The following is a 25835-nucleotide window of genomic DNA, read 5'->3' on the forward strand; positions in this document are numbered from 1 at the left end:
GCCAACCACTTTTTCAAGTTTTCTACAGAAAAATCTCACAAAATTGATCCCCTATTTGCTCAAGCAATAAGCAATATTGCTTGAGGAACAATTATGTTGGATGTTGTGGTACCCTTGGTCTTCGTCTATGAATATGTGTGTTTCGGGCAAGTCGCGAGACAGTCAACTCGGCTTCGTCAGTCTTACTCTACACCTCGTGTCAAGCAGTCGCTACCACATATTGGCGTCGAGAGGGATCATTTTTCTCGGATTAGAAGGATCATCAGTGAATCGGAGAAAAACATCAAATAATCGGAAAGAATATCATCAAATTTGTGGAAATGGAGGTAACTTATCATGCTGTTATTAAAGTGCATTTAGTGAAACAGAAAAAGATTAAAAGCAAGCGTCGGCAATTTTCTCTGCATGGGCGTGAAAAGACGCCATATTTTTTCTACCCCGCTGAGAGAACGTCGGAAAGGGGAAAAGAGAAAGTGACGTCGATGATTAAATTCGTCGAAATGATGCCAATGATTGAATTCGTTGGGGTTTTTGTATGCGTGTAGTCGATGATTAAATTCGTCGAAATGATGCCAATGATTCAATTCGTTGGAAGATGAGAAGTGAGAAGCTGAATTTAATTCACCGAAAATCAGCTCACGTTGAAAAAAAAAATACTGATGGTAAACAAAGTTGTTTTTTTCTTTTCTTTTCGTTTTGTTGGTTTGTGTTTTAGCAAGCAAGCGGTAATCAGGACGGAACCCAAAACCAAAATGATGCACAGAACCAGGTTCTGCTGTTACAAACAGCAACGGCGTTCAACCCGGCAGCGTACAATCTGCCGCAGTTCCGGTACAAACATCTTCCTTCATCAGAAGTGCGCAACGCCTGGAATGGATGGATTCGTGGTTTCGAACGTGTTATGAAGGCTTCGAGTATTACGGATGGATCGATGAAGAAAATTCAAATGCTTGCAATGGGCGGTTTAGAATTGCAAAACGTTTTCGACGGTATCCCAGGAGCCGACGAAGAGTCCGAAGAATCGGCTGATCCTTTTGCTGTTGCCAGAACGAAGCTGGACAATCATTTTTCCCCAAAACAACACGAGAGCTTTGAGAGGTACCTACTTGTTTTGGATGATGTCACCAGAAACGGAAGAACCGATTGAGAAATTCGTGGAGCGGGTGCAACAAAAGGCTGAAAAGTGTGCGTTCGGGAAAACATCATTGGAGAGCCGTCAAATCGCAGTGGTGGATAAGATCATACAATATGCGCCGGGGGATCTACGTGAAAAACTATTTGATGTGATTCCTGATTGGAGTCAGTAACGCAAGTGCTGCCAGTATTTATTACACGTTAAATCCATACAAGTTAAATTCATGTTAACAAATATCATATCACCCTCCTCTCTTTATAGCTCACATATTTACTCTGATTAATCAAGAACAAAATCCTTAAACTTCAGCGGTCTACGAACTTGACGTTGAGGACGATCATCGGCTTGCGTTGTCTCAGATGTTGATGTTGAGTAAGCTCCCCTGCTTGTTTGATTGGTACAGCTGCTTCTGGATGTGCTTCCGGATTCTGCCAGGGGCTCCGCTTTGATTGATTGATTGGTGTTCGGCGTACTGGTCACTGCCAGCGGATCTTCGAAACTGAGGTAACGGTCATCAGCATCTTCAGCTTCTCGTTCTGGCAATACCATTCCTGTTCCCTCTCTGATGTGTACACGGTTACGACGATAGTTGCTCCCATTAACTTTGATGCTGTAGTCCCGGTCACTCAAAACTTCAGCTACTCGCCCTCTGGTCCACTGATGAGTTGCTTCAGGCCTCAACTGGACGTACACATCCTGTCCTCTCACCAGAGCCGGTAGTGGCTGAGACTTGCGGTCGTGATAGAACTTGGATTTGATTTTTCTCATCTCTATTTGATCACTGATTTTGGTCGAGTCTACACCTTGCACCTTCAATTGGTCGAGGGGAACAGGCCATAGCCCTCGGATGTTTCGTCCCATTACTTTCTGGGCAGGCGAATAACCATCTGCTTGAGGTATGTTTCGCCACTCCAAAATCGCCAACCAATAGTCTTTGCCGTCGTGTAGCGCCTTCTTGATGATATTTTTGGCTATTTTGATAGCCGACTCAGCCTTTCCGTTCGCAGCATGGTGATAGGGTGCGCTAGTTGAATGAGCGATTCCGTATTTCTTCATGAACGTTTGCCATTCAACGCTGACGAATTGCTTCGCTGAGTCCGTAATTGCTTTACGTGGGATGCCAAATCTGCTGAATATCTGCTTTGTACATTCGACCAAATTGTGGGTTGCCTGGCTATTGAGAATGTTGACCTCGAAAAAGTTGGAGAAGTGGTCTACCGTTACAAGTATCAACAACTTTTTGTCGCCACAGGATACCTCTCCGATGTCCAAAGACATGATCTCGAACGGGAACGTTGCTGTTTGACAGGTTTGCATCGGTTCACTCTGCTGGTACCCCTTGAACCGGTTACAGATTTCGCAGGTCTTCACGAAGTTCCGTAGATGATCGTTCATGTTCGGCCAAAAGACTATTCCGCGAGCCTTTCGCAGAATCGCCTGCTCTCCTTGGTGGTTGTAGTGTAACAACTCGGACACTTTCTTCCGGTAAGCCGTTGGGACAACTACACGATCGTTTCGTAGGATGATACCGTCCTGGATCACCAGTTCTTGTCGAAATCCGTGATAGGGTTTGATGCAATCAGCCATCGTTGATTAGTCTTCGGGCCAACCGTTCATAATGAAAGTCTTGAGATTCTGCAGAACTTCATCCTGTTGAGTCTCTCGCCGGATTTGATCCAACACTGCATCCTGCATATCCACCTCGTCCAAAGCGTTCACGCTTTCGATCCCGTACCACAGCTTACTCCATTCGTCATCTTCCCTTCCCTTCTTCACGTCAATATTTCTCGATAGTGTATCCGCCAAGACCAATTTGGAACCCTTTACATACCTGATCTCCAAGCTGTATCTCTGCAGACTCAGCATCATTTGCTTGAATCGATTGGGTGCCGCGGCCAACGGTTTCTTAAAGATGGTTTGTAACGGCTGATGGTCCGACTTCACAATCACCTTCTTCCCTCCGAATATGTATTGGTCAAAACGTTTACACCCAAACAGGATCGCCAGCGTCTCCTTTTCGATTTGCGCGTATCGCTGCTCTGTAACCGACAACATTCTGGACGCGAACATTATCGGCCGGCCTTCTTGGAGCAACACCGCTCCCAACACATATCCGCTCGCATCGCATTGTATAGTTGTTTGCAGTTCAGGGTCGAAATACTTCAGTGACGAAATGTTGGTAATCTTCTCCTTCAACTGGTTGAAAGCAACCTGCTCCGGTTTTCCCCAATTCCACCGATCTCCTTTCAATAAGTTTCTCAGGGGCACACTTACCTCCGATAGACGAGGGATGAACTTCGCCATGTACGTCGCCAGTCCCATGAACCGATGTAGCTCGGCCACGTTCTTCGGCTCAGGCATCTCTTGTATTGCCGATGTTTTCAGAGGTTCCGGTTTCAGGCCTTCTTTTGACAATATATGTCCAAAAAACCGCACCTCCGTCTGATTCAGCTTCATCTTGTTCCGGTTCAGCTTTATTCCCTTCTCTTGACAACGTTGCAACCGGGCGGCTAGATTTTTGTTATGGTCTTCCGTGGCTTCCTGCTGTGTTTTTCCTCGCCCAACACAGAGGATATCGTCAACGAGCACCTCGATGCCCTCCAGCCCATGTAGTGCTTCTTGGAATTTGAGCTGAAAAATTTCTGGCGCACATGACAGACCGAAGGGCAGCCTCTTCCAGACGTACCTTCCCTCGGGTGTCCAGAAAGCTGTCAATCTGCTGCTACTGTCGGTCAACTCTACGTGCCAAAATCCGTTTCGGACGTCTAGTGTCGAAAACACCTTGGCATCCTTCAGATCTGGAAGTATCTCCTCCAAGGTTGCTATCTGATACCTCGGACGCCTGATGGCACGATTTAAATCCGTAGGATCCAGGCAAATTCGAATTTTGTCCTTCCGCATCACTATGACGATATTACTCGTCCACTCTGTAGGTTCATTCACTTTTTCTATCAGTCCTCTTTTCTCTAAGATTCTCCAGTTCACTGATCAACTTTCCTCTTACCTGCACCGGTACTCTTCTCGGCTCTTGTACTCTCGGTAGCTCGTCATAAAGTTCAATGTTTACTTTTCCTTTCAGTTTTCCGTCCCCCACAAACACATCACTGAACCGCTCCACGACTTCGTCTGCTTCTTCCTTTATCACACTTTCCCGCTTCGCTTCTTCATCGCACACTTTCACACTCTTTATGCTCACGATTCCCAGCGCAATGCATGTTTTGTAGCCAAGAAGAGGCATGGGCAAGATTTTCGGAGGCAAGTCAACTACTTGGAAAGCCACTCTGAACCGCTTCGATTCCCCACGGTGCCGCAGTACGGATTTACCGACCGCCGGAACCATTTGACCACCAAATCCCTTCAACTTCGTATCACTAGGTTCAAGCTCCGTTTGACCACCGGTAATGTACTTCAGTGCATGCAATGTGATTACATTGCATGACGCGCCAGTATCGACTTGACACCGAATCTTCTTTGCCTCATCGCTCTTCCCCACTGAAAAACTGATCTCGGTAGTGATTTTCTTATCTACAACATTGACCTCTTCCACATTGGCCACATAGTCGGACGAATCACTATCACTTTCTTCGATGTTGTCTACTTTCTTCGTGTGCACACTAAAAGCTTGAATTCCACCTCGGTAATATTTTTTGCTGAGTTAAAACTGTAAAAGTTAATTTATACTGAGGAATCAGTAAACTATTGAACATTTATCCGATCTCAGTATTTAGTTTTACCGATCACCCGGCAAAATAAAATATTTTTACAAATATCAGTAATAGAAAATACCGATTAGTATTGTATATTGCATTGCTCGGTACTTCTATTGAGCTCCGTAAATAATTGTGCCGTACAATCAGTAAAAAAGTGCTGAATACTCTTCAAAACTATAACCGAGACCTCAGCTCCTGGAGTACTTGAGTGACGCCCGGGGTGACGCCATTTGTATTTATAAATGATAGTCAGATTTATTCTTGCGCGGTTCATTCGAACACCTTTTTTCTCAAATTTGTTGGCTTGTAGCTTATTTTTGACTCAAACAATTTTGTGTTTTTGTGAAGCTTATGACGTGAAAGAATCATTTGGTAACCCGAATAAAACGATATCATACGACTGTGATACAGTCAATCATTTTCTGATTATTAGTGGAATCATAAAATGGATCATAAACTGATGATTATGTGAATGATATTAATGATAACAGGAATCATATCCGGAGTTTGAATGATAGACCGAATGGGTTGTTAAGTATCGTTACCATTCAAAAACGACTATTTTCTCGTACAAAAATTTCATCAAATTATACACGCTATAATCACTTTATCATTGATTTTAAGATACACTGAATAATAAAAACAAAAATTGAAATATTTCACAGTTCTGCCTTACCGACTTAAAAAATGATACACCCCTGCAGATCCTTCTACTGTCAAAGTTCGTGATGTTATCTGTTGTGTTTATTTCTGTGCCTCCTGGAAGTTTTTTTTGTTCACGGTTGGGAATCGAACTACTGCTGCTGCTGCTGCTGGGCGGCTTCGTTTATTCTTGCGATGCGTTTTCTCGTTTGACCACATCGGCAATGTGCTCGCGGGTGGTTTGAAATCAGTTTTGTGAAAGCTGAAAATCGCTATGCAAAAAGGACCTGTCCTAGGTCTCAATGCTCGTCTCAATGTGTGTCATCGCGAAACAACCGTTTCCTACAAGATACGTTATTCTAATACTTAGGACCTATCAATGAGGAATGCGTGCTCTATCCTACGCTAATTTTGGCAGTATCATTATAGTGCAAAAAGTTAGTTGTCAGACAGTAGCCAATGCACAGGTGTGGCAAAATCGGGAGAAATATGCTGCAGTGTGATACATTGCAATGCTTTTCCGTGTCAATATTTACGATATTTCGCATGCGCTCAGGATTTAGGATTCTACAACTTCTCTGTATCCTTCTAACCAAACTTTTTGAACTCTTACTCACAAGCTTTCTCCCTATAAACACACAAAAATCGAAACATGTAGGAAAATCGAATTATTTAAAATTGAATACTTATCATTAGGTGTGTCATAATCATTTGTACTATGATATATCAAAAATATTGAATGATCTCGTTTTTAAAGTTTGCATCATCTGATCATTGAGAAATGATTACTTCTATGATTATCATTCAGTGAATTCAAAGCTTATAATATGCAAGATACCACGAATTGTAAAAATCTATTCGGGAAGTATGCATAATAAACGAAGTTAGTTGAAATTTTACCAAGGGGAATGACATATCCTTTTCTAACCGGAATATCCGCATTTATCCGTTTCTAACCGTCGCTAACCGTTGCTAAGCGAGCTGCTAAGTGAGCAGAAGTTAGACGCGGTTAACGACGGTTAGAAACGGATAAATGCGGATATTCCGGTTAGAAAAGGATATGTCATTCCCCTTGAATTTTACAGCGAAGCATATTTTTCTCTCTTCGTTCTGTTTCAGGATAGCTGACTGAGTTGGAAGATCGCCTTTATATGAATTATATTAAAGCACTAACAGGAAAGTGCTTTGTACAAACTGGAATTCTCGGAATACCACAATTCTTGGCCAAACGCTCTGCGGAGGGGCCGATGAACTTTAAACATCCCCAGATCCCTCCGGCGGAACCTGCGATATACCTAATTTAACACTGCCAACAGTTTGTGGTTGCCCTTGCACCGAATGCAGATTGATATCTGAATAAAAATCAAGATAACTTAAAACATCTATGCTTCAATTCATTTTCTAAAAATTTTCCTTATTTTTGCATTATTTACTAATAAAATTTCCGGAAAACCATACAAAATACTGAGTCGCTCGGTAAACTGTAAAAAAAAGTTACTGAGTACTCGGTACTTCTTTTACAAAGTATTCAGTAATAATTTGACGAGCAGCTCAGTGATTTTTGACATTTCATCAGATGTAACGTAATACCGAGTAATCGGTAGTTGAACTCAATTACCGAGATGATCACCGAGAGCTCAGCAGTTGAGAATTCGGTAATCTGATAACTGAGCCCGGTAATAAAAGTTAAGTGTGTGCCTTTTCTTCGGATTGCGTGATTCTTCAGATCTTGATTCTTCTTTCTTCTCTGGCTTCATGCGGCAAACCCTCGCATAATGATTTTGCTTCCCACAGCTGCGACACGTGACTCCATTTGCTGGGCACTCTTCACGGTTACCAATCTTATGGTCATCGCGCCCGCAATATTTGCACTTCACTCGCTCTCTGTACTTCGATTTTTCCACTTTGCACTTCGCGATAGTTTCCGGTTCCCCTTCCGGTTCGCGTGGCTCTTGCTTCACTTTCATCGCCGTCAGACGACCGTCAACTAGCTTCTGTGCCCGACAAATATCAATCGCACCAGCCAATGTTAGGTTCACTGTTTTCAGCAATGCTTTCCGCGTATCGTCAGACCTGATTCCGACCACTATGCGGTCACGAATCATGGAGTCCTTAAGGACAAGGTATTTGGAGTACATAGCTCAAAATTTCTAGAGCACCGTTTTTTAGAACCGTTGAACAGATTTAAATGAAAATGCATCACGCTAATTGTTCAGTGGTTGTCAACAGCGTGATGCATTTTAATCCAAATCCGTTCAACGGTTCTAAAAAACGGTGCTCTAGAAATTTTGAGCAATGTACTCCACATACCTTGTCCTTAAGATTTCCAAAATTGCACGACACAGACAACTTTCTCAGCCGACTGACGAACTCGATCACTTCTTCGCTTTCCCGTTGCACAGCCGTATTGAAGACAAAACGTTCGTATGTCTCGTTAGTCTGGGGCAAACAGTATCCCCCCAACGCGTTTAAGATCACTCCGGGATTCACTTGATCCGCCACTGGGAGCAGCGTGTCCAACACCTTGACGGCATCCAACCCCAAGAAATTCTTCAGCAGCCAAGGGGTTGGTCATTCAGCACACTTCATTTGCGCCGTGATTTTTGAGCGTGTGCCAATATGTGCCTAAACTGTGCCGGTTGTTTTTCAGTGTGTGCCGAAGTGTGCCGAACGTGCCGGAGGTGTGCCAAATGTGCCCAGTGGAATATTTTCTTAGAATGTTTTTGCGCTATTTATAATCCTGTCTATTTTTGGCGAATGTTATTGGTCTAGTCGGTGTTTACCGACAAAATTCTACCCAGAACACTTGTCTAGAATCTGTATGAAGGGATTTTTTGCAATCGTAAGTATAATGACAGTTTGATTCCATACCGCAAAGTTGGATTTCTATGTTGTGCCCATGTGTGCCGGATTGTGCCGGCATGTGTGCCGAGATGTGCCGGCATGTGTGCCGGGCACAATGTGCCGAGTGACCAACCCCTTGCGACCATGACGCCGCTGATAAAACGGCTACTTTGGGGATTTTTTTTTTTGGACCAGACAGTTTTTTATCACACATGTCTGTGTCGTAAATTTTAAACGTGATGTGGATTCCTGAAAACATCGCATGTCCTTCAGAATCATCAGAAGGTACCGCTGCTCACATATGGCGTCTGTCAAAGTAACCATTCAGCCAGCCAGCTACAAAACCAGTTTGTGGTTGCATTTTTTGGGTGATCTCGAATCGTTGGCCTTTGGTTGTGCGTGTTTTTGTTAGTAAATTTCGCGAGGAAATCTAATTATTTTCAGGAAATGTGATCATTTTACTAACGTACCTGCGTCGGATCAAATAACTAATTAGAAGTGAGTAGTTTAACTCGATAAAGGAAGCGAAGAAAGTTTCGATCATTGATCGTCTCCAGTGCGAGTGCTATGGATTCGTTGAATATCAAAATGGAGGTACCGGATCTGCCACTTCCGGATCACATCTCGCAGCTTGGCGAAGATGGGCTGGGCATGATTGCAAACTCTGAATTTCTGGCCAATAGCAATGGGTTGTTTTTGGGCGAAACGGACGATGGCGATGACGATGATGATACCATTGTGGTGCATATGGACCTGCGGGAAAATCTGTCGACGCTGAGGTAAGTCGAGGGGGCTGGAGAAAGGTCATTGACCGGAAGTAACTTTCCCTTTATGGTTGCTTTTTCAGGGGTCTTGTTGAACAACGAATTGGAGTCTCGCTGAAGCACTATGAATTCTGGCTGCAGGATACTCAGATGCTGGAATCGCACAAGAATCTGGTCGATCAGTGCGTCCAAGGTGAGGGATTGGTTCAGATCAATGTGCAGGTGCAGACGGCCAAACGCCGCATCAATATCGCTGATGTGTTGAAACCGACGGATGAGGTTCTGGAAAGCTACCAGCAAGAGCTGGAACTGGCCGCGGCTCAGGCAGCAGCGGTTGCGCAGGCAGAAGCAGTAGCCGCTGCAGCAGCTTCAATTTCCAACACGGAAAGCACGTCTTCTTCTCAGCAACAGCAGCAGTCAGCATCATCTCCCGCCGTGCCATCTCCGGTGGCAGCTAGTGTTTCTAATGATTCTGCTCCGCCGCCTAAAACGCCGCAGCAGACCGCAAAGGAAGAGATGGAGACGGCTTCGGCTGTCGCTGCCATCATAAACTCCGCCAATGCGGAAGCGAACGCTGAGAAGGTAGCAGCAGCAGCCCAGATTACGACGACAGTGGCCGCAGCTCCGGTAACCACAACTACCACCACCACAACCTCACAGGTTACAAACGGAACGGCATCGGTCAAATCGACTCCGCCGATGATGGAATCTCCCACGATTATCGATGACGACGATGACGATGACGAGATGATGGGCGACGGAGGTCAATCGGCACTGCGGTGGGTTTGCGATACGAATTTCAAACGGGATCAGCAGCGGCTAAACATTCCGGACGATCCGCTCGAGTGGACCGTGGCGCAGGTCAAACACTGGATCCAGTGGGCGGTTAAGATATTCCAGTTGACCAGTATAAAGCTGCAGGATTGGAGCATCAGTGGAAAGGAACTGTGCGACATGGATCACGCCGAGTTTAAGCAGAAGGTACCGAGCGATCCTGGGGATCTGTTCTGGACGCATTTGGAGCTGTTGCGAAAGTGCAAATTTGTGGCCGTTGTTCAAAAGCATGGCGGCGAAGAGGATGATTACGACGAGATGGCTATTTTGAGGAAAGTTCCCAGGAATAGTTTGGCAAGTGAGTAACAAACCTAGGTCAATGTCAACTGTTGGATCGTGTGGATAAATTGTGATTACTTTCAGATGAAAGCTACTGTGGCAATCGAAGCGGAAACAACGGACAAATCCAGCTGTGGCAATTCCTCCTGGAAATACTCACCGATAAGGAGCACCAAGGAATCATTCAATGGATTGGTATGGCTGATGAACTATTTCATCTCAAATAACTGATTTTCACTTGAATAAATTTCACCTTAGGCAAGGAAGGCGAATTCAAGCTGTGCAATCCGGAATTGGTGGCTCAGCTGTGGGGCGAACGGAAGAACAAACCGACCATGAACTACGAGAAGTTGTCACGTGCCCTGCGCTATTACTACGATGGGGATATGATCTCCAAGGTGCACGGCAAACGGTTTGTGTACAAGTTTGTGTGCGATCTGCGGGAACTGATCGGCTACAACGCGTCGGAACTATCCAGTTTGGTGCAGGAAGGGTGCGCTTATGTCCACAGTAATTCGTACGACGGTTACGATCGGGATTGCGATTGAGTTTCGGTTTGACAATGAATTTTCATTTATTTTTACACTTATAAAGTTTACAATAACGTTAAATTGAATTTATCTACGAAGTTTAAGATTATGCTCTATTACAATCATATTATATTGATATTACAATAAACAGAACGAAATCGTGCTTCATCGTTTTCTTTCGTACTTGAACTTATAAACGGGAGCCTGATCCTTGGTACCCTTGGCCACTCGTTTCGGCTTTCGGGAACGTTTCTCCTGCAGGGCCCGTTTCAATTCCAGCTTTTGTTGCACGATGGTGAGTTCCTTCTCGCGCTCGACTCGACGTTGCAATTCTTTGTAAGATTTCTCTCGTTCCTGATTCATCGTCACAATCGTCTGTAATAGTGAGAGAAAAAAAAGTTTATTCAAATGTTCGTAAACCCTGATTGCATTTCAAAACATAGGCCATCTAGGGATGAACTCCCCGGAAAGACTTCCTATTGCCATACCTCCTCATCCTGCACCCCAAGAACCAGTTTGTCCAGCTGATCCAGCTTCGGCCGATTGGACTTCCTGCCCAGCAAACTGGGGTGCGTTTGGAGCCGCTCTGCCACATCGAACCCCCTGGCCTCCGCTTCATCGTCCACGAAGAAAATGTGCTTATTGTGGGTCCGGTTGGCCACCTCGGTCATGTGCAACCTTCCCTGCAGCCGTTGGATTTTGTTGGCCTCCATCGTGCGCTTCATGTTGATATACTTGAGGTCTTGCGTTTGCATCAAACGGATCTGGGCCGGCGAATGTTCATCCTGTTTCTCCAATTCATGGTGTTCACCGGCTTCGACCTTGGAGTTTATCATGTGGTGATAGAATTCATCCGGATTGCGGGTCAGCGCTCGCTTCCGGAGCAGTTTGAGCGTGTCTTCTTTCTGGTGGCGGTCCTCGGCGCGCCGTTTGTAGTCCTGCTTTTTCTCGAGGATGCCCAAGTGAGCGCGCGCTGCCGGTTGAGCTCGCTCACGGTGAACCTTTTGGTTCGATTTGGCAGCTTTTTTCCAGCTGGACATTTTGCGTCACTTTTGAGAGCACTGGATTATGGAAATATTATACAAATACCTAACTGAATTAATAAAATAATATACAAATGCTTCTAGCATCAAAATTAACACGTTTCGGAGTAGATCATCGCGATGTTCAGTGTTTACTTTCGCGAATCGCGAATGAAAAAATGACAGCTCATATTGTTTTGTTACAGCGGTACAGTTGATAAAACCGTTGTTATTTCTGAAGGGTTGGCATGCTCCACTCCCAGCAAGAAACGTTAGGCACATGTGAGACTAAGAGGTGTCGGCACCTCTCAAACGTCAAATTTCGTGTGAGAGTAAGCAGTGGAACATAGTGGTTTCGCAGCGTGGCGTCACGAACACTAATGCAAATCTACTGGTTGAAAATATTGTCTATCCGGTTGGAATCAAGACCGACATTCAATCAAAAATTGCCATTTTCTTGGTCCACAAGTGTCGCAACTGTTTCTCATCTAGTGCGCTGTGTTGCTGACAACAACGGGAAGGATGCGCACTACCTTTGACATGATTGAAGAACGTCGCGAGTTGGGTCGCGTCGCGACTTGATTGTGCGAAGTCCGGTTTGGTAGCGGCCCGACAATATGCCCATTTGATTTTGCTGGGAACAGCTGATTTTTGTTTACTATTTTCAACCAGTAACTCAGGTAGTATTCGTGTAATGCAACGTGCACGTACACGCAACACCACTAAAAGCAGAAACCACTATAGAGCTTGCTGACGTTTATTCACCTCTCTCTTTCAAGCATGCAGGCGGGATAGGATTTGTTTTCATCGGGAAACCTTTCCTGATGACAACAAATCCTATTCCACCTGCATGTTTGAAAGAGAAAGGTGAATAAACGTCAGCAAGCTCTATTGCCCATTGCACGGTGACGTCATCAAGAAATCGCTCTCTTTCTCTCCTACGGGAAATTAGAAAACAACAGGACCAACACCTGTCAAATTTGACAGGTACTGGTCCTGTTGTTTTTAAACTCTCTGAAGGAGCAAAAGAGATAGAATTTCGCCGTGAGGTGGTCTATAGAGAACGAAGCTACGGACGTACCCAGTATGGAGAAAGTTAGGCGTTAGACACTGTAAGACATAATAAATTACAAGGCATTATAAAACAACAGTAGAAGCGAAAAGAACTGCACAGTGGTCGAAAAGTGATATTTGAGCGGTTAAACGATTTTAACTGGGCGACGTGGCGGTTTCGGAAGGAATTGATGTTAATGAAGGAAGATTTGTGGTCGACAGTGAAAGATCCGAAACCGGTGCCGGCAGATACTACTTTAACATGGACGCGAAAAGATTAGAAAGCTCGTGCAATGATAGGACTGGCACTTGGAGATGGACAGTTGAGTCATATCATGGACGCTGTAAGTGCTAGTGACATTTGGGAGCGGCTCAAGGGCTACCATGAGCGTGGGTCGTTGTCGAATAAGATTCATGTTCTGCGTCAACTGTGTTCAATGCGACTCTAGGGGCAAGACAGATACAGCGAGAGTAACTCTGTTATCAAAGTGTTGCTCAGAATTCCTCTGGATAGCTCTGGATCACTCTGGTTTTCCCGAAATGTTGTCTGATACCAGTAAAAAATGGAGCAGTATTACTTCAGTTACTTAGTTACTCAGGATTGCTCAGAGCTGCTCCGGATTTCACAGTGTCTTGCCTCTAGTAGTAGAGCGAAGCAACGTCAAAGGCGCGATTACCCGAGCGAAAACGCGAGGGGCCACAGCCGTAGTCCATAGTTTGTAGTTCGGCGCTCGAGAAAAAAATGAAAAGCCCATGTAGACGGAACAAAAGAGAGTGAGCGGACCCCCTAACAAAGGCTGGAATTTTACAAATACTGTCGACATTCACTATCCCTGGAACAATGATTTCCTTCAAATTCTTACTTGTAATGAAAACTCTGAACTTTATTCAATAGTCTGTTTATTTTATTCCTATGCAGATTTTGTTCAATTTAGTAAACGCCTTCGCCATATATGGTGTGCTAGTGACACATGATTGTACTACCTTTCTCATATTTGAGGGAAACAAAAATCGGAAAATCAAACTGCAATTCGGCGTTGAAATATTCTCCTTCTACCGAAGACCCTGCCGGTCGAATCTATCAAATACTCTATTACGATCCTTCGAATTCAGAATCCTTAAACTAGCGCGTGAGGCGTTGCAAAATACTTTATTACAAATATATTAAATTTATAAACGATCTCTCTCTTCACTACAAATAATAATTCAATAGCTTTGACTAGTTTGGTGATTGTATGGATCTTTTCGGGTGATTGCTCAGTTCACATCGTAGAATTTAAATATAATACTTTTCTATTTACACGCGGTTGGAATGTCGTTTCTCGTCCAATCTTCACAGCTACAGCTCCGTGGTGATCTCATCCTGCGGCCGGAAACCCAGCTTGAAGAACTCATCCTGCAGCCAAAGCGAACTGTCGTTGATGCCCGACGTGGACAGGTACGATCGCACGTGGTCGAACGTATCCCCAAAAGGGTTGCTGGAATTGCCACCGTCGTTCTGCGAGCACGACGATCGTTCATCGAACTCGTGTAGACTGATGAGCGAACCGAGGAAGTGATTCGGCTGTTTGGATGCCGATTCCGGTTGTAGCAGATTCCGCTGGTTCTTGGCACTTAAGCTAGGTGATGCATCAACCTCGTTGACGGCCGTTGCGCTTCCGCTGAATTTGGACTTGAAGGTGGAATGCTCACTAGTACCGAGCCGAGGATCCGAAGCGGACGATGGAATCGAGGGCTGCTGAAGAAACTCGATCAACTGCGTCAACTCGGGTTTGTACCGATCGAGCACCTTCTCGGCCCATACGTACAGCCGTTGCCAGTCGTGCGGCGGAGAACTGATCAACTCGATCGGTTTGTTGAGTAGGATAAGGATCTTGGCAAGATCACGCACTACTGGATGATAGGTGGCAGCACCGGAGCTATCTCCCGCCAGGTGGAGCTTGCGAATCTGCCGCCTGGTGTCGTTGAGCATCTGGAGGAAGTACTCCGCCTGCGGTCGCAGTTCATCCAGCTGTTTGAGAAACTCTAGTCGATCGATGTTCTCATCGATGAAGGTTTCCCGGTACTTTTTCCGCTTCTGCTTACGGCGGATGACGGCCATGGCGGCAATGATCAGAACGATGCACAGCACGGCACCGGCGGCAATTCCAACGACGGCCGCCAGGAACGAGCCCGAGAGCCCTACAGGGTGGCACACGCGGCCCATGAACTCGGACGTGCTGGACCATTTGGCGACGTAGCCGCCGGGGCAGTCGCTGACGCAGTCTCGGGTGTCCAGTTGGATTAGCTCGACACACTTGACGCAGCCACGCTCGTTGCAGCGGACGCATGCCGGGTGCAGCAGGGAACAGTCTGCGGATGAGAGAGTAGAGTAAAATGTTGGGATTAGTTTGAAAGTTGAACCAAGATGACGAAGCGATTTTAAAAGTAAATGAAATAAAATCAATATAGTGTTGCGTTAAAGTCGGTCAAGCAGTCGGTAGGATAGGGATGGTACTATGTGGAATGCCGGCTGGGTATGGCTTGCCCGAGTACGCAACTGAAATATGTTGAAACTACGAAATGAAAGAGGGAGACTTGTTTTCTGCAAACCAGTTCTCGCGAACCTCTGCAATGACTACGAAATCCTCGACGAAATCTATATTCTTTTATATTCTTTTTCGGGAGGAATCTCTTCAAGAATCACAGTAGGAATGTCGGAAGGAATCTTTGAAGACATCCCAGCACGAATCCCAGAAGGAACACCGAATGCAATACCTAAAAGTATCCTTTTAGGATTTTCTAAATTCTTCCCTGCGAAAATCTCTGAAGAGCTCTTGAGGGCCATCCCTACAGGAATTCTGGAAAGGGGTGATACACAAATTATATCACGCAAAAATCGACCTTTTCAACCCCCCCCCCCTCCCCCTATGTCACACTTTTTGTATGGGACCTCAATATTTTTTGTAAAGGGTCGTCACGTTATGCAAAACTCCCCCTCCCCCCTAAAAGCGTGACATAATTTGTGTACGACCCCAAAGAACATCTGGGAAGATTATTGAGAGGAATGCTTGAAGAAATCCCAGTAAGAATTCCTGCAGATCTCGAGAGAATCTCTTCTCGTTATATCTTATCTCATTTCTTCATTCTATGCTATCTCGCTATCTTCTACCTTACCGTCTGCACTGCCTTCTGTCCCAACCTTTCCTACGCTCCATCCTATCCCTCAATTCTACCGTCTGCCCAACCCTCTACCCTACCTTTTATCGTAGCCTCTACCCTAACCCGTCACTCTAATCTCTCCAGTATCCTTAATCCTACCGTCTACCTTAACTCTCTACCCTAGCATCTACCCAGCCTCTACCGTAGCTCCCTACCATATCCTCTAATCTAAACGTCCATCCTACCCTCTACCCTATTAGGTATCAGTAGGCCGGCTCCAGAGGCACGTTCTCCTCCATTTGAGAAACTTGTGCCAACGCTCTATCGTAACCCTTCACCCTACCCTACCCTCTGCCTTATCGTCAAGACTAACCCTCTACACTATCCTTTATTGTAACCTTCTACGCTCCCATTCGCCCTAATCTTCTGTCCTACCGTCTACCCTACCCTCCATCCTATCGTCCTTACTAACCCTACTTTTCGCCCAAACCCTCTGCCCTACGGTCTACCCGAGAGGGTACTCTATAATATGTACCGTCTACCTTACCATCTAACCTAACCCTCTACTATACCCTCTATCCTATCTTCTACCCTGACTATCTACCCTACCCTCTATCCTATCTTCTACCCTGACTATCTACCCTACCCTCTACCCTACTCAACGTCCTACCCTAATCCCTACCGTCTACCATACCCTGTAACCTACTCTCTACTTTAACCACTACCCTAACCCTCTCTACCGCGCCGTCTTCCTCACCATCTTCTCTACCCTACCATCTACCCTGAGCCTCTATCCTACCGTCTACCCCAGTCTCTATCATTCTACTTATCAAGCACGATCGACACCCATATTGCCTAGGGGCAAGACACTGTGCAATCCGGAGCATCTCTGCGCAATCCTGAGTAACTATTTTTGTTCGAATCCATTCAGAAGCGTCTCTACGAAGCGGTAAATCGGGCAAGACTGCTCGATTTTTCACTGGTATCAGACAACACTTCGGGAAAACCAGAGTGATCCAGAGCTATCCTAAGGAATTCTGAGCAACATTACGATAACAGAGTTACTCTCGCAGTATCTGTCTTGCCCCTAGCATATTGCGTTCGCCATATTGAATTTCAAAATGTCGTCGAATATCGATTTTTGATTTCTACTCATTGAGCCCGATTGACAGATACCCATTTTGCATGGTATCACAGCTCAAACTACCATTCCACGGCCGCCATCTTGCATTTCACAATAGCGGAAAATTTCGATTTTTGACTTCTACTCATCAAGCCTGATCGACAGATTCCCATATTACACGGTATCCGAAGCGGAATTGCCGTTAAATAGCATACATTCTGGAGTTTTGACCACCATCTTGGAACCCACGCCGCCATCTTGACTTCCAATGCACCTATAAACGTCTCCACAACCTAAGGAAAGTGTATACCAAATTTGGTTGAAATTGGTTGAGGCATTTCAGAGTTATACCGGAACATACATACATACATTACATACATACACACATACAAACACATAAACAGAGAGAAACAGACGTAACTCTTGGAACAAATTTCAGTTACTGCGTCAGCAGTTCCTTTATGGTAAGTTTACTGTTCACAAGTAGATCGCTCAAGTTAAATTCTTCATTTTCCGTAAGTAATTTTGACATTTGCATAACTGACAGCATTTTAACGAAACGATGCTGTAAGAAGGTTGTGAAGAATAATAAAATTGACAATTCCTACAGGAGTTCCTTGTGGGAGTGGAATTCTTCCTTGTGGAATTCCTTAAATAGATTCTTCTGGGCATGCCTCAGTTTTTTTTGTTATGCTTCTGAAATTCTTACAGTAGATCCTTCAGGAGGTCCTTAAGTCGTTTCTTTAGGGATTTCTACAACAGTTCCTTTTGAGATTCTTTCAAAAGCACTTTCTGAGTTTCCTCCTAAAGTTCTCCCAGAATATCTTATGTGATACTTCTTGTCTCAAGCAATTCCCCAAGAATTCATAAGAGTTTTCCGAAAATTCCTCCATAATAACCCAGAGAATTTCTTCAGAATCTACACAGAACTTCTTTCAAAAGTACCCCGGGAAGTCCCTCCGGGTTTCCACGAGATTTTTTCTAGGAGCTGCTAGGAAATTCCTACGGGAGCCCCGGGAATACCCCCAAGAATTAATCGGGATATTTATAGAAATTTCTCAATAATTCCTCCAGCATTTTTGGCCAAACCTCCAGTGAATTCCTTTACGGTAGTTCCCACATAAATGATCCCAATATTCTTTCTAGGATTTCCACGAATTTTGTTTTAGGAGTTGAAGATTCCCCCAAAAAGTCCTCTAGTAATAACGCCCGGAAACTCATCCAGCAGTTTCCTGAAAATATTTGCACATGTTTCTTACAAAAAAAATCCTCCAGAGTTCCCCGGGAATTCCTTCACGAGTGTCCTGAGAACTCCTCCAGGAATATCCTGAGAGTTCCTTCAGAAGGTCCTTCACAATTTCTCCAGGAGCTCCCCGGTAATTCTTAAAAGAATTCTTCGGGAATATCTCCAGGAGTTCCCTGGGATTTTTTCTAGGATTTTACCGGGAATTCCTCAATGAGGTGTTCTCCGAGAATTACTTCATGAGTTTCCCGGGAATTCCTCCAAAAATTCTCTGAGAATACATCCAGAAGTTCCCCAAAAAATTCCGAAAATCCCTCCTGAAATTCCCAAGGAAGACCTCCAGGAGTTCCTTAGGAATTTCTCTTGGAGTTCCCAGGAAATTCTTCCAGAAGTTCCCCACCAATTCCTACAGGAATTCCTCCAAGAGTTCCCCGGGAATTCCTGTAGTAGTACCCCGGCAATTTCTCCTAGAGTTCCCAGGGAATTCCCTCACGAGTTCTCCTAGAATTTCTCCAGGAAGTCACCGGGAATTCCTCCCGAAGTTCCCCGGGAATTCTTCCACGAGTTCCTCTGGAATTCCTCCAGGAGTTCCTCGGGAATTCATCCAGGAGCCCCTCAGAAATTCCTCCAGAAGTTCCTTGGAAATTCCTCGGAAATTCTTCAGAAATTCCTCGAGGAGTTTCTTGGAGATTCCTTAGAAATTCTTCCAAGAGTTCTCCTTGAAATTTTTTTAGGAACTCCTGGAGATATTCCCGAGGAGCTTCTGAATGAATTCATGCAGAACTTATGCAGGATTCCTCATTTAACTTGTGGAGAAATTCCCAAGCAGTTTCTAGAAGAAGCCCAGAGGAACTCCTGGAGGTGTTTGAGAAACTCCTTGATAAATTCTCAGAGAACTTTCTAGGGTAATCTTGAAGAGGAATTCCGGAGGAAATTATGAAACAATTTCCTAGGAACTTCTGGAAAAGTTGCAAGGGATCTCATGGGAACATTACCGAGGAACTCCTGGAGATATTCCCGAGAAAGTCCTGGAGATCTTATTGAGGAATTTCAGAAGTATTTCTAAACTACCCCTATTCGCATAACAGTCCCATGTTTGCTGGATTTCCTATTCACATGGGACTGTTGTGCGAATGGGGGCAGTAAAGGTATTCCCGTGAAACTCCTGGAGGAGTTCCCGAGGAACTCCTGAAGGAATTTTCGTGGAACTTGTTGAGGTATTCCCGAAGAACTCCTGGAGATGTTTCTGAGGAACAGCTTGAAGAATTCACATGGAACTCTTGGAGGAACTCCTGCAGAAATACCCATGGAATCCAAGCACCTGGAGGCATCCCTGAAAAATTCCTGAAGAATCTTTGAAGAAATCCCTAGAAGATTTCCTGGAGAAAATCCTAGAGAAATTGCTGACAAAATTTCTGAAGGAGGACCAGGAGCAATTCCAGGAGAAATTCCTGGAGGAATTCCTGAAGAAATTCTTAGGGTATATCCTGGAGGAGTTTCTAGAGAAATTCCTGGATAAAATCCTGAAGGAATGCCTTGAAAAAATTACTGGATGAGTTTCTGGAAAAATCTCTAGAGGATTTCTGGGATATTTTTATTTCTATTATTTTTCTATTTTTGAAAAAAAAAATCCCTTGAGAAATTCCTGGAAGAATCCCTGGGGGATGCTTGGAGAAATTTGTGGAGAAATCCCAGAAGCAATTCCTGGAGGAATCTTTGGAGGAATGCCTGAAAAATCGTGAAGGTATTCCTGGAGAATTTTCTGGAAAAAATTCTGAAAAAATCCCTAGAGGACTTCCTGGAAGAATCTTTGGGGGAATTTTTGAAGGGTTTCCTGGAGGAATCCCTGGAAAAAATCGTGGAGAAACCCCTGGAGGAATCCCTGAAGCAATCCCTGAAGAAATCTCGGGAGAAATTCCTGGAGAAATGCCTGAAGGAATCCCTGAAAAATTCCTGGAGGAATTTCTGTTGAAATTCTTAGAGGATTACCTGGAGAAATTCCTTGAAATATTCGTGGAGAAATTGATTACTTTAATTCTGAAGGATGTCCATGAGCCATTCGGGGAAACCTGGAGAAATTCCTGGATAAAATCCTGGAGAAATACCTGAAGGAATTCCTAGACATATTCCTGTGGGAATTACAGGAGGATTTCCTGAATGAGTTTCTGGAAGAATCTCTAGAGCAACTCTGGGAAAATTTTCTGAAAAAAACCCCATGTGAATTCCTGGAGAAATCCTCTAAGGATTTTCTGAAGGAATCCCTAGAGGAATCCTTGAAGAGGAGAAATCTAGGAGAAATCTCTGGAAAAATCGTGGTGGAATTCCTGGAGGAAAATCTGGAAGAATTCCTGGAGGAATCCCTGGAAAAAATTCCAAAGAAAATCCTGGAAGAATTCCTGAAGGATTTCCTGGAGAAATTCCTGACTGAATTGCTGACAAAAATAATGAAAGTATTCCTAGAATAATTCATGAAGAAATTCCTGGGATGATTTCTTGTGAAATTCCTCGAGGAGAACCTGGAGAAATTCCTAGACGAAATCCTGCAATGAATTCTTGAAGGAGTTCCTGAATCAATTCTTTAAGGAATATCTGAAGGAGTTCCTGGAGAAATCTTTGGGGAAATTCCTGTAAGAGTCTCTGGAAAAATCCTTGAATGAATCCTTGAAGAATTCCTGGAATTCTTGGAGGAATTCCTGAAGCAATTCCTACAGAAAGCTCTGGAGCAATGCCTGAAAGAACTCCTGAAGGAATGCATGAAGGAAATCCTGAAGGAATTCTTGGAGGAATACCTGAAAGAATACCTGTAGGAAATCTTGGAGGGATCCTTGGAGGAGCTAGTGAAAGAATCTCCTGAGAAACTCCTAAAGAAAACTCTACAGGAATTTCTGGCGGAATTTCTGGAGGACCCTATGGAGGAATTCGTAAAGGATTTTTTGAGAAATCCCCGCAGGAATTTCCAGAGGAATTCCTGAAAGAATTCCTAAAGGAATTCATTAAGGAATTTCTGGATGAATCTTCGAAGGAATTCTTAGGGGAATACCAGGAATAATTCCTGAAGATGGAATTCTTTGAGAAATTCTGAAGGAATCCTTAGAAGAGTTCGTAGAGGAATCCCTGTAGCAGTTCCTGAACAATTCCCCTAGAGGAATACCTGAAGAAACTCCGTAAGGAATCCCGAAAGCAATTTCAAGAGGAATTCTCAAGGGAATCCATAAACAGTTCCTTGAGGAAGTACTGAATCAATTCCTGGGGGAGTTCCTTAAAGAATACAAGAAGGAATTCCTCGAGGAATCGTAAGAAGAATTCCTGGGGAAATTTTTGTTTTTAGGTTGTTCCAGAAGGAATCACAGAAGGAATTCCCGAGGGCAGCCCTGGAGAAATTATTGGAGGAATCTCTGGAGGATATCCTTGAGGAATGCCTGTAGAAATCCTTTGAGGAATCCTGGAGAAATCCTTTGAGGAATCCCGGAAGCAAACCCATGAAAAAATTCCTTAGGAAATCCCAGGGAAGCTTTCTTAACAAATTCCTGGAAGAATTTCTGTAGGAATACTTAGAGAAAAAATATGAAGGAATCCATGTCTGCAATTTATAACCAAAATATGTTTTGTACAATGTTTTAAGAGATTTATGGATTCATTTTTAGAAAATTTGTGGTAAAAATATCTGAAAGGGTTTCTGGAAGATATTCCTGCTGAATTACTTCGAATTATTCCAAATTGAATTATTTGAGCAATCTCTAGTGTAATTCTTGAATACACGTTAATAAAAAAAATGTAATTCTTGAAGGAAAAAAGGGCGAACACGAAATTATTGCGACACATTCAACAGGGCATAACTTTTTTACTATTGGGTAAATATTAAACAAATTTTGCACACTTTCTAATTGATGTGTATTGTTTACATGCTGTCAAACTCGAAGTCGTGTTTTTCGATTCAACGAAAATGAAGGTGAACCAACGCGAGTCGAGGGAACAAATTCTTTCCAAACACCTGGAATTTCCTGACCTGTCGCACCGGCAGTTGGGAAAAATTTCGAACATTCACCATTAAACCATAGACTTAATACCGTCTCCAGAGTGTTGAAGCAGTTGACGTTGGACCACGGCAAAGGAGCTCGAAGAAAACCGGGACCGGAGAACAAAAAGACGGAGGGAAAGGTGAAGCGGATGATTAAAGCAAATCCCAACGTCTCAAGCCGTGATTTGGCTAAAAATATCGGCATGTCGCAGAGCTAGGCCCAGAATGTGAAGAAAAGAGCTGGACTACATACATACAGAGTACAGAACTTCCCAACCCGCGATGAGCGCCAACAATCATCGGATAAAACTCGGGCACGGAAGCTCTACGAGAAGAAGCTGACAAAATATGGCTGCTGTGTGATGGACGACGAAACGTATATAAAAGCCGATTTTAAGCAAATTCCTGGGTTGGAGTTTTTCACCGGCAAGAGGAAGTTCGATGTGGACGACAAATTCAAGAAGAAGAAAATGTCGAAGTTCGCTTCCAAATACCTCATTTGGCAGGCCATCTGCTCTTGCGGACTGAGGAGTGAGCCTTTCGTGACAAAGGGGCACAGCAAATGGCGAGTTCTACAAAACTGAGTGCCTCGAGAAGCGCCTTTTGCCGCTCTTGCAGCAGCACGACGAAGCTCCTCTATTTTGGCCAGATTTAGCATCATGCCACTATTCTAAAAGTGTCCTGGTATGAGGCCAATTCCGTTCATTTTGTTCCAAAGAACATGAATCCGCCAAACTGGCCGGAGCTGCGGCCGGTGGAACTGTACTGGGTAATGATGAAGCGATAACTTTGGAAGAGCAAGAAGACAGTCAAAGACGAGAAAGAATGTCTGATGAAACCCCTAGAGCACGGTGTACAGAAGGTGATATATTCCCGAAATCTGACAGTTTTTTGATGACGTAATTCAAATCGTTCATAGGTGATCTAGTACCACCGACGAACCGACGTGACAGCTAGAACAAATAAATTAAAATTTGTTGTCCGCGACGCCATGATGAAAAATAGCCAAACACTATCGCCACCTCTATAACAGCTCGCGATGATTTGATAGCTCGACACCGAACCCCCGTCTGTTCACATAGGAAACGGGTTCGCGTCTGCGCTGATTTGACAGAAGCGATCGCTCGCTTCGGTGGTCGACCTGGAACACTTTTAAATCACCACTGGCAATTTTTTTCCTGTTTTCAAGTAAAAAAAGGTTTATTAATTATTGATTAAAATCATAATTAATAGAATAGTTTATTTTTTTAGTTGGCTCGAAATAAACAAAAATCTGTCGGCCAGGGGGGCACGCCACCCTTTGGCTACGCCCATGATTGGTCAGATTGTATCTTGCTATGCAAATGTCAGTGACATATGTCACTTACTAGGCATTATTCAAGCATCAATATTTCTCAAGAAACATAAACTAATTGATTTATGATTACAAATCCCATCCATCAAACGTTGCGAATTATCTCAACACCTAACCGTTACCTTGTTCCGAGAGCGCCGTCGATGACATTTTTCGATTATTTATATTTACGCATCACACCGGTAGGTAACGTTGATCGTTCATTCTTTCTATCGACAAACCCTTTAGCAAACTGCACGAGCTTCTAAAACCTCAACGTCTCTCATAACTCACCAAGGGTAGCCATAAAACAGCATTATTTACTACGCGTAGATAAACCACACGCCAACTTGCGCACGACGATGCGATGCGGTTTCCTTGGTTACCCCACGCAGAAGTGACTTCTACGATTCGACGAACCGAACGGGAAACCCTATTGATGCGACCGAGCTTGTGGTGGCGCTCAAAGAAAATCGAAAGTGTGGTCGCAGCTCAGTCTTTGGCCATAAGATTTGATCTGTTCCGGGATGGGACTGAGGTTGTCTGCCTATCCATTGTTACAATTTTCTTCGGTGAGATCCATCTCGTCTGATAAGTCAATGGGCGAGCCCCCTTACCATAATGACATTAACGAAATTTATATAATCCTGGGGTCCCGGTGCGGGGGTCTCCAGCATTCCAAGATGAGCAACCTGAACCGTGCGGTTGGTTAATGCAAAGCGTGGCGTAATGGAAACTATAACCTGTAGGTTGGTGCACCACCGGCGGAGACCATGTAAAGCGGACAATCAAGATCTTCTCTTGGAGGTTGGTTGGTCGTGATCTACTTGCTTGTTTAGTGCACCCAAAAGGTGCGAGTAAGCCTAACGAGAGAAGTCAGTTCCTTTTATGGGTGCCCTTTCTTCTATTGGCGAGCTGCAAATTGAACAATACCGAAACACTGACAAGCGGAGAACAATGGAAGCACGAATTTCAAACGGTCGGTCGGCATCGATTGAAAGAATTACCGATGATGTCGGCCGAATGCAGCAATGGTAGCGTTGGGCTCTAATTTCATTAACAACTTCCATAAAAGTAGTTCACCATCTATCGAATGCACGACTGAAACAACAATTGAGCGCTAATTACCAGTATAATCGATCGCTTCAAATGTTATGGGCTGAATTTCTGCAACGGCGTTAAAAATAATGACGCATACTAGTAGGGTAACGGTCACATTTTGGATCCTTATAGGAAGTGAGTTTTTATTTCAACCGAAATTATTTAAATAGAGACAGAATTCTGAGAGGATTCTTCTCAGAATCCTGAGAGGATTCTTCTCAGAATCCTGAGAGGATTCTTCTCAGAATCCTGAGAGGATTCTTCTCAGAATCCTGAGAGGATTCTTCTCAGAATCCTGAGAGAATTCTCCTCAGAATCCTGAGAGGATTCTTCTCAGAATCCTGAGAGGATTCTCCACAGAATCCTGTGAGGATTCTCCTCAGAATCCTGAGAGGATTCTCCTCAGAATCCTGAGAGGATTCTCCACAGAATCCTGAGAGGATTCTCCACAGAATCCTGAGAGGATTCTCCACAGAATCCTGAGAGGATTCTCCACAGAATCCTGCGAGGATTCTCCTCAAAATCCTGAGAGGATTCTCCACAGAATCCCGAGAGGATTCTCCACAGAATCCTGAGAGGATTCTCCACAGAATCCTGAGAGGATTCTCCACAGCGTCCTGAGAGGATTCTCCACAGAATCCTGAGAGGATTCTCCACAGAATCCTGAGAGGATTCTCCACAGAATCCTGAGAGGATTCTGCACAGAATCCTAAGAGGATTCTGCACAGAATCCTAAGAGGATTCTGCACAGAATCCTAAGAGGATTCTGCACAGAATCCTAAGAGGATTCTGCACAGAATTCTAAGAGGATTCTGCACAGAATCCTAAGAGGATTCTGCACAGAATCCTAAGAGGATTCTGCACTGAATCCTAAGAGGATTCTGCACAGAATCCTAAGAGGATTCTCCACAGAATCCTAAGAGGATTCTCCACAGAATCCTGCGAGGATTCTCCACAGAATCCTGCGAGGATTCTCCACAGAATCCTGCGAGGATTCTCCACAGAATCCTGCGAGGATTCTCCACAGAATCCTGCGAGGATTCTCCACAGAATCCTGCGAGGA

The 25835-nt window shown here is 44.3% G+C and overlaps 5 protein-coding genes across 7 annotated transcripts in view; 2 read left to right on the plus strand and 3 right to left on the minus strand.

Moving 5' to 3' along the window:
* The first annotated feature begins 102 nt into the window (after nucleotides 1-102).
* LOC134291612 (uncharacterized) lies at nucleotides 103-1147 on the plus strand. Its single transcript, XM_062859576.1, has 2 exons — nucleotides 103-326; nucleotides 716-1147. The coding sequence occupies exons 1-2, from the start codon at nucleotides 321-323 to the stop codon at nucleotides 1145-1147; spliced, it is 438 nt and encodes a 145-aa protein (XP_062715560.1). The 5' UTR covers nucleotides 103-320.
* Nucleotides 1148-1414: 267 nt separating this feature from the next.
* Nucleotides 1415-2722, minus strand: LOC134291614 (uncharacterized protein K02A2.6-like). The gene has a single exon (XM_062859586.1). It carries the CDS (start codon nucleotides 2720-2722, stop codon nucleotides 1415-1417), a length of 1308 nt encoding a protein of 435 aa, XP_062715570.1.
* Nucleotides 2723-8675: 5953 nt separating this feature from the next.
* LOC109623050 (DNA-binding protein Ets97D) lies at nucleotides 8676-10901 on the plus strand. The gene is made up of 4 exons (XM_020077509.3): nucleotides 8676-9110; nucleotides 9179-10227; nucleotides 10293-10403; nucleotides 10467-10901. The coding sequence occupies exons 1-4, from the start codon at nucleotides 8899-8901 to the stop codon at nucleotides 10754-10756; spliced, it is 1662 nt and encodes a 553-aa protein (XP_019933068.3). The 5' UTR covers nucleotides 8676-8898; the 3' UTR covers nucleotides 10757-10901.
* LOC109621642 (probable U3 small nucleolar RNA-associated protein 11) lies at nucleotides 10747-11917 on the minus strand. The gene is made up of 2 exons (XM_020075731.3): nucleotides 11227-11917; nucleotides 10747-11113 (listed from the first exon to the last, which is right to left on the minus strand). Exons 1-2 carry the CDS (start codon nucleotides 11776-11778, stop codon nucleotides 10904-10906), a joined length of 762 nt encoding a protein of 253 aa, XP_019931290.3. The 5' UTR covers nucleotides 11779-11917; the 3' UTR covers nucleotides 10747-10903.
* Nucleotides 11918-13696: 1779 nt separating this feature from the next.
* The window catches only part of LOC109400488 (uncharacterized), a 289368-nt gene continuing 277229 nt past the window's right edge, over nucleotides 13697-25835 (minus strand). For all 3 annotated transcript variants that reach the window (XM_019673002.3, XM_062846676.1, XM_062846675.1), the window contains exon 3: nucleotides 13697-15165. In XM_019673002.3, coding sequence (XP_019528547.3) covers nucleotides 14153-15165 — 1013 coding nt within the window. In that variant the 3' untranslated portion in view covers nucleotides 13697-14152. The remainder of the gene's footprint in view (nucleotides 15166-25835) is intronic.

Source organism: Aedes albopictus, chromosome 1 (assembly GCF_035046485.1).
Source record: "Aedes albopictus strain Foshan chromosome 1, AalbF5, whole genome shotgun sequence".
Classification (NCBI taxonomy): Eukaryota; Metazoa; Arthropoda; class Insecta; order Diptera; family Culicidae; genus Aedes; species Aedes albopictus.